Consider the following 8,674-nt stretch of genomic DNA (forward strand, 5'->3'; position numbering starts at 1 on the left):
AAAATTTAATATTTTCTACGTTGTCGTGTCGATGAATGAATATTTTGTTCCTCAATTAAGTTTAATAAATTATTTCTTCATTTTAATACGTTAAATAATGATGTTCTTAAATTATACAATCACACGCACTTATATTATTTAGTCACATTTAGTATTACTTTTTATAAATCATTGTAGGTACAAGTAATTATAGTACTTATTAAATATTATGATAAATTGTATAGTACTTTTTTTGAAATTAGATCAGTATGAGCGAAGACTGTTCAGTGCTTCAAGAAGAGGAAAGAGAAGCCTTGATTTCCATTTATGATGGTGATGAAGCTTTTAAGCAAGTTTCTCCTACTGTTTATCAATACAAGGTAAGAAAGTACTGAACCAAGGTATTCCTAATTCTTTTTAAAATTGAAAATGTTTTTATTGGGTGTGATCTCCTATTCAATTTTTAGTTTGATATTTTGGACATATATATTCTGATGTAGGTACACACCTTCTTAAACATGAAACCCATATTCCAAAAAAAAAAAATGATTAAAAATCAAGTTAGTGGGTAGAATTTTGTATGTTAGGTATTTACTATTTAATGAAATATTTGTACAAAAGATTTTTGTTGACTTTGTCTCATAGTTTTATTTTTAAAAAAGTAGTTATAGACCAAATGATTTAATATGATAAAATATTTGAATGAACACTCATTTTTAATTTTAGGGAAAAAATTGGAATTTTGGAATTGATTTTGTTTTAAAATGTTTCATAATTTATGCAAGTTTAATATTTTTGTAATGTCATTCAAATGATTTTTATTGGTTATACATTAAAAAATCAAACATAGTCTTTAAAATGTATTTGAATCTGTATTCACTTCACTTATAAATATTAGTTCTTACTAGTAATTGTCAGTACTCGCTCAGGTTTTTTGCTTGGAAGGCTTTATATAACCTTTAATGACAAATACAATTTTTGTACCAAATAGTACATGTCATTATTAGTTTACTATCATTTGATTTATAATAACCTAATTTTTTTTTAATAGTATGGAGAAGATAGTGACAATAAATCCTTTCTATTGGAGGTTGAATGGCACAACAATTATCCAAATGAAGCACCTAAAATAAATTTAGATATGTTCTACAATAAACACATGTATGGATAAATTTATTATGAAATATACATGTGTAATATAATGTGTGGTTTGGATGATGTAATGTAATGTCAAGCTTAGCTGTCTAGTTTCAAATCATTTATAAACAATACATTAAAATCATTTTAATTTTGACTTTAATGTAAATGTATCAATTAATTTATTTTTTGTCTAAAATTGTTGGTTTATATTTTATAGTTTTATTGAAAGATGAACTTAAATATTAATACATTTTTTAATAACACATACACGTCCTAACCTAACTTCAGTTTTAAAACTAACTTTTAGTTACTTCACTCCTCACCATACCGAATATTATTTCATAATACAATGAATTTATAAAAATATTAATATAAAATAAACATTTTAGAGTAAGTTCAGTTAAAGAAATTATTAAAGATAAAATTTCAAAAGAGGCTGATCATTATTTGGGAGAATCTATGACATTCACTCTTTTTGAATTTCTTAAAGATTTTGCTGAGGAACTCGTAGCTAATCAACCAGATAAAGAAGTTACTGAAAGTATAACTAAACTTGTATGTATTTTAGTATATTATTTTTATCATTAATAAAATACATTATAATTAGCATTACAATTTATACTTTTTAGTCAATAGATGATGATGAATCTACAAAAAAGACAACAAAGAAAGAAATTATGAGCAAAGCTCAAAAGAGAAAACAATGGGATCGTTTAGATTCCAAAGGAGAAAAACCACGAGGATATGATTGGATAGATGTTGTTAAACATTTATCACAAACGGGATCATCCAAGGTAGAAATATCTACGTAATTAAGTTTAATAACACTGTGATATGAATTTGAATTTTTTGTTTTTGTGAAAAATATATTTTCATTTACAATATTAACATTGCTTAATATTTTTTTATCCAAATGTTTATAATTAATCCATTAAATCCTGTCACCAAGAAGCCCTCCATTCATCAACTACTAGGTGATGACTTGTACAGCTCCAATCTAACACAATATTAAAATGTTACTTGTGAGTTATTGATAAAATAATAATATGTAAATACCTGACATTTTAGCATGCAGGAGAAACTTATCAAAGTTTTTGTTAACAAACTCGCATGATAGTTGAACATACTCCGAATGTGTGCAACAAAATTGAGTGTTGGTGGATGTATATTTCATCTATGTACAATTTTTAAAATATCTTATGTATTATGTTACTATACACTAATGTAACTATTCTATTTAATACTTACAGAACGAAGAGAATTGAGTTTTATCAATGAAAATTTATTCTTGGGACAAATTAAATGACCTAATATGTTAGCATGAAAGTATGCTTTTAAAATATTTTCAGTATTAATATTTTTATCTAACACTACACGTATGATGTCCTTATGTGTATCCACAATTAATATATAAAGATAATCTTTATACAGTTCAATGTGATCTATTATATCCCATGTAGTTAATGTGTTTGTATACAACAATTCATGGACAGATGTTCCCAATTGTATTTTAAAAGAACACAGCTTTTCATCTAAAAATTAAAAAAGAATTTTTAACTGATCAACTTTAAATTATTACTTTTAGTTATTTAAGAAAAATCTACATAATAGTATTATTCATTAAATTAATTAAATTGATATCTGTAAACAATGTCTAGAAAAGGGGTCTTCAACCTGCCTTGTCTTTATTTGAGCCTGTGAACACATTTTAAGCATAGCATGTATTTTTTTATTATGAATACAGCCTGCGCGAGTTTTTAATATAATAGGAGACCTGCTGGTCGCTACCCTTAAAAGGTTGAAGATCCCTGATTTAAACTAAAAACAAGAAATGTTTTACTATAAATCTGTTACTAATCTTAGTGATATTGTATTATATTGATTTTGTGTGAACATATTATAGCAATTAACAATTTATTATGTTAAGTTAATAGCACTATAAATACAATTTACCTTCTAAAAAACAAGCTTCTCGTTTATTAATATAGTCAGGTTTTTGTACATCATGGTTTTGTGTATCATTAGACAAATAATATTTAAGAGTCAAATCATAACGTGCACTATTGAAAACATTGATATTTAAGCTTTTGACTGCTTTGTAATTGGCAAACAAATGCAAAAAAGTTACAACTAAGTATATCATCCATATCAATCTAGAAAATATGTTATAATGATTAACATTAAGATTTTATAATTTAAAAAATAAAAGAGTGTTGTATAGAAGGTTTCCACAGTAACCAAAAAATAATAATTGTTAATGTATCTTTATACTTACAAAATACGGTTTTCAACAATTGGTAACATAATTAATCCAATAAGAAATGCAATTAGATTAATACAAGTTTCTTGACTACCGTCTTTTGCTGAAACATCTCCCATGTTATCACGAATAGCCTATTTAAAGTAAAAAATATATTATACAGGTAAATATGTACAATGTACATTGTACATGCTTAAAACGCAAATGTAATAAATAATTTATATTTTTAAAGGTAACCTTTAAATATTAAACAAAATGTTGATAAAAAATAGTAAATATAATATAGGTAATATTTCAATAAATAAATACCTGGTGCTGTGTTAATGCTGCACGTGTGGCTCCTCCAGCAACACTTACTATGGACTTAGCGCAGCTTGAAAATGATAGGATTATTAATGAAAACTGTCTAATCCATGGTATGCTTAAAAGTAATTCAAAGAAAATTGCCAAATCATTAAGTGCATCAGCCCGAAGTCTCCACTTTTTACATTGTGTATCCAATTCAGAACTGAAATCAATGAATTTTACTAATCAAATAAATGTTTTTTTACAAATAACTTACATATTATGTGTTTAAATATATTATTTAAATAAAAACAATTAGACTAATAAATTATTAGTAAATATCTATATATTAAAAAAAAAAACTTGGAATCGGTGCAATTAATCTACATTTTAATTAACATGGAAATATACCCTTTACACCACGCAAAAGTAATGCGCCCGACCATACCAGCACCATCTTTAAGTATATAAGTAATGGATGCAGCAAGAGCTGTAGCTTGAGCATCACCTACACCGACACCTTTCAGAATAGCATTCGTAGCTAATATGTTTGATATTGTACTACAAAACGCCTAAAAACAAATTTAGTTACAGTTAATCTACTAAAGTAATAATTTGTATACTAATAAAAACTAAATTTCTATTCGATTATATGGGTCAATAGTTTATTTTTTAATAATTTAATAGATAAGTATTTCAAATTTTCAACATAATATGTTAATCGATATCTACAATGCATTATTATAAAGATGGTAATAATATGTCACCTGTATCGTATCCCAAATTTGATATTCTGTATAGTCCTTGCTCACACTATTTGGAAATCCTCTGGGCAAAAATACTTCTTTTAGTATATTAACTGAGCTACGAGTGAAGCCAGTGGATTGTTTTCGTCTTTCTGATTCCAATATCAATTGCCGTTGGTCTAAAAAAGAAATCAGTTACGGCAGCTGCAAATACTGAACATAATATGAGCGTTCAATTAAAAAGGCAGTAGATTATATTTTCTAAAGTTTACAAAATGTAATTGTATGACGTACTATTATGGACATAATATCATTGGTTATGTCCAGTAAAACTTATTGTTATATCAATGACAAGTTATATAAATCTTAAGTTATTAAATAAAATTTTAATTTTAATTTTTAGACAACATTAGGGGAAATTTCGTTCTCAACTGCATTAAACCATATTTTGAAAAAAAAAACAAAACATATTAGTGCTTATTAATCAAACGCTCATGATAAGTAAGTTGTTTTCAATTACCATGTCTTTTGTATATGACATTGCACTCTTCCGGTCCGTATTCTTCGCTCAGAAGTATTTCATCGCGATTTTTCGGCATACTTTTAGAATTTGAAGCCGTTGAAGGTTCACGTTCTAAGAGAATAATACGACGAAACGGTGTTTAGAGAAGTGAGTTCGACAGCCGAACTTTGGCTGAATAAATTATGAGCATAGTCGATCTATAATAGGTACTGATTTTTTTCGTAAGCACCAAGCAGCAACACGAAAGCCCCAGAAAAGTTGTATTTCAATAGCGATTAGCGGCGACTGGCAAGAGGCGAATTATTCCATGACACGAACGTCGATTTAGCCGAACGTCACAGTTCGACGGTCCGCTCGAGCTACGAATCTTGAAACAACGTCAACACACTAACACAGTGACTGATAATATAATACTGTTATCACGACTCACGACATGACAAAAACAAAAACATCATAGCACAGAATAATATATGAAATTTCATATAATCTTGTGATCATAGGTTGTGGAAATAAAAATAAAGTTGAGCGTGAATCCACAATAATTGTTTACAACTTACGAGGTTTCTGAGACCTGAGTTCCTCATAAGTAGTTAAAATAGCAGTTGACAAATTTAAAAGATCCATAGGCACGATTTTTTTTATAAATGTTTAAATTTAAAATGTTGACAAAATATCGAACATTTAACATTTTTTTTTATTTAAAAAATTATAAAATGTTCAATTTTTATAGCTAAGGATTGAAAATTCAAAACAAGGATTCTCATAAATAGTTCAAGCTTTAAACTACAAATCTAAAAAATATATAAATGCAGTTATTTTATTTTAAGTTTAAATTTGAACGAAATTAAATATTAAAACCAAGAATACTGAGCATCGGTTTTATTCATTTTGTCGTAATTTAAAAATATTATTCGTGGCAGTATATGAAACTCTTAGAGTATGTACTTCAAATATTATATTTTTTATACACAATGACATTTTCAAATGTCATCTTTTTGGCAAAAATTAATTTAACCTACTGTTGTGACGTGTATTGTTCTGTGGTTGTACTAATGCCTATTATAATAGTAAAATAAATTACTTAAGGAGGAGGGCTACCCCCATGCATTTGTTGTCTCCGTCTAACACACGTACCTACGATATGGCACATTTTCGTTCATTGGTTTCAATAGTGTGCTGTTAGTTTTGATATTAGAGTAAATTGACCAATTATCAAACTTTTAAGTAAGAATATTATCTGAGCTTAATTTATAAGCTTTTTATTTAATATTTTCATTTTCAAGCAAGATATGAGCATTTTTAATTTTTGATATTTCACATTCCCATATCCTGCAGCTTGAAAATGAAAATATAAAAAAATCACCGATGCTTAAGTACAGATAATATTCTTACCTAAAAGTTTGATAATTTATCAATTCACTCTAATATCAAATAGGTACTATAGATTAGTAAATCTAATCTATAGTATTTGCTAATACAAAAACTAACAGCACACTAATGAAACTACACTACTATAGTGAACGAAAATTTGATAGGTATGGTGTTTAAAACGGAGACAACAAATACATCGGTCTTCTTAATCACAATAATATCAACAAATATACTTAGCAATATTATAGGCCGTCTTCGCTCAGAACCGTTTTTCGTGTTTAATGGTTTTTATTATTGAATTCAAATTTAACACAAATACACATTCATTGCAGTTACAGTGGCTCTAGACACTTAATGTACTGCAAAGCGTCACCCACTTTTTAATATTTATGTTCATATAAAATAATAATTTAAAATGTATGCAAAAGTCAATAATACACTACTAGGTACTTACCTACGTCGTAAACTATAAAGTTATAATTATAAATGTATAACACCCACCAAGAATAGGTGTTAATGTGCTATCCAGTAAATAATAAAAATAAGTGTTACCATAGTTATAAGTTCATGCAAAAGAGGTTAGGTTCAGGTAGAGAGGAGTTCTTGGGGATGACCCTACGGTAACATATTTACTAACAAAAATATCAAAATGTACGTAATACCTCTGTATAAAAATTACTTTTAAATTTCTAGCGCCTACCGAAGTTATCGGTGCGATATTGATTATAATTTATAATGAGTAATCTGAGGTGACACACGTATCACGTATGTACTTTCTAATTTTTAGGCTTTAGTCGTTGATAATAATATATCATATTATAATAATTTATGAAATCCCTGTAGACATAGAAAATGCGTACAATGACTGATGAGTATTTAGTTGCGTATGCCAGATGCATTATGCCCTTATACCCCTAGGCCTATACCAATATTTGTAGTACCTGTCTCTAAACATGCCACAACCTCACAAGTCACTTTGTGTCAACAACACAAATAATTTTACTCGTACATGATGTAAATCTTCGAAAATCCGTACTTAATACCCAAACCAGTGGCGTGCCCAGTAATTTAAAATGGGGGAGGGACAACATTTTTTTTTTAAATAAACAAAAAAAAAGCGGGTAAGTGTTAGTCGCTCTGCTGTACAGTAGGCTACAAGTGGGTGACTGTAAATTTGAATTCAATTATTTATATCATGTGTGAAAAAAACGGTTCTGAGCAAAGACGGTTTGGCAGCCTAGGATATTTTATATTATACTTATATTGTTATTATTAATATATATACATTTTTAACTACAAAATCATTTTAGAAGCTTGTGGTTTTTGCTTATTTTTTTTATTCCGGATACAAAATTTCTACCAAAAGGAGTGCTTTGATTTCAACATAAAGTATCTTATATTTTAGCAAATTGGATCAAGATGGTACTTTAAAGAGGTAATTTTTCAATTTACTCAATAGTAATTTAATGCCACGGAAAAACCACGGAAAAACCACGGAAAACCACTAAAAACATGATTTAAATTTTTAACGCTTTGTTCATCACCATATAAACGAATAAAAAATAATAATATTATAATATTAATTCAACTTAAAGGCTATAGGTAATAAATAATAACAATATAAAATATCCATACTGACAAACCGTCTCCGCTCAGAATCGTTTTTCTTATACAATGATATTATATCATTGAATTCAAGTTTAATAGTCCTAATCCATTATTATTCATTGGCCCACTTGTAACCTACTATACAGCAGAGTGACATCCACTTACCTACTTTTTAAGTTTTAAGTTTAATACATTTTTTAAAAAAAAATTGTGTTTATGTGTTTTTAATATTTTTCAACTGCCATTGTAAGAATATATTAGGAGCCTCGTATTAAATTTCAAGCTTGTTGACTCAACGAGTAAAATTAATAATTTAGAAAAATTAATGACACTTAACAGCTGTAATAACTAATAAGTTGTTTTCTGTAGGTTGGTAAAAAAAAGACAATGGAGGAGGTCGATATAACCCCTAACCTCCCCCCCCCCCCCCCCCCCGAGCACGCCACTGACCCAAACAATTATAGGATGTACTTACGCAGTATATTATGAAAAATCATCGTACGTGTCTATTATTTTTTTGGGCTAGGTTAATTGCTAACTTACCTTAAATACTGCATGATTTTAAAATAAGGTAAGTCAAAAAAATGAAAATAATGCATTTAATTTTTCATTACCGAAATTACAGTCAAACCGAAGACTCCAGAGATAGATTGATGCTTCCTTACAATATGTATGAAATACTATAATGTGGTTATACCATCCAACCTAGAGCTGATGATATCGATTCTTTTTTAATCCCTCAAAGAGACGAACCTGCTCCAG

At 28.0% G+C, this 8,674-nt stretch overlaps 2 protein-coding genes across 5 annotated transcripts; one reads left to right on the forward strand and one right to left on the reverse strand.

Moving 5' to 3' along the window:
* The first annotated feature begins 1 nt into the window (after position 1).
* On the forward strand, positions 2-2,507 carry LOC132944124 (RWD domain-containing protein 4). 4 transcript variants are annotated; one of them, XM_061013306.1, is made up of 6 exons: positions 2-173; positions 243-359; positions 1,031-1,140; positions 1,509-1,674; positions 1,749-1,913; positions 2,370-2,507. In XM_061013306.1, exons 2-6 carry the CDS (start codon positions 249-251, stop codon positions 2,382-2,384), a joined length of 567 nt encoding a protein of 188 aa, XP_060869289.1. In that variant the 5' UTR covers positions 2-173; positions 243-248; the 3' UTR covers positions 2,385-2,507. The 4 variants fall into 4 exon arrangements, with proteins under 4 accessions (XP_060869289.1, XP_060869287.1, XP_060869288.1 ...); XM_061013304.1 differs by lacking the exon at positions 2,370-2,507 and having other exon boundaries at positions 2-183; positions 1,749-2,007; XM_061013305.1 differs by lacking the exon at positions 2,370-2,507 and having other exon boundaries at positions 2-177; positions 1,749-2,007.
* On the reverse strand, positions 1,662-5,337 carry LOC132944122 (RUS family member 1). The gene is made up of 9 exons (XM_061013301.1): positions 4,931-5,337; positions 4,432-4,589; positions 4,076-4,236; positions 3,689-3,887; positions 3,395-3,513; positions 3,073-3,272; positions 2,368-2,651; positions 2,176-2,293; positions 1,662-2,116 (listed from the first exon to the last, which is right to left on the reverse strand). Exons 1-9 carry the CDS (start codon positions 5,007-5,009, stop codon positions 2,061-2,063), a joined length of 1,374 nt encoding a protein of 457 aa, XP_060869284.1. The 5' UTR covers positions 5,010-5,337; the 3' UTR covers positions 1,662-2,060.
* Positions 5,338-8,674: the final 3,337 nt, after the last annotated feature.

Source organism: Metopolophium dirhodum, chromosome 5 (assembly GCF_019925205.1).
Source record: "Metopolophium dirhodum isolate CAU chromosome 5, ASM1992520v1, whole genome shotgun sequence".
Taxonomy (NCBI): Eukaryota; Metazoa; Arthropoda; class Insecta; order Hemiptera; family Aphididae; genus Metopolophium; species Metopolophium dirhodum.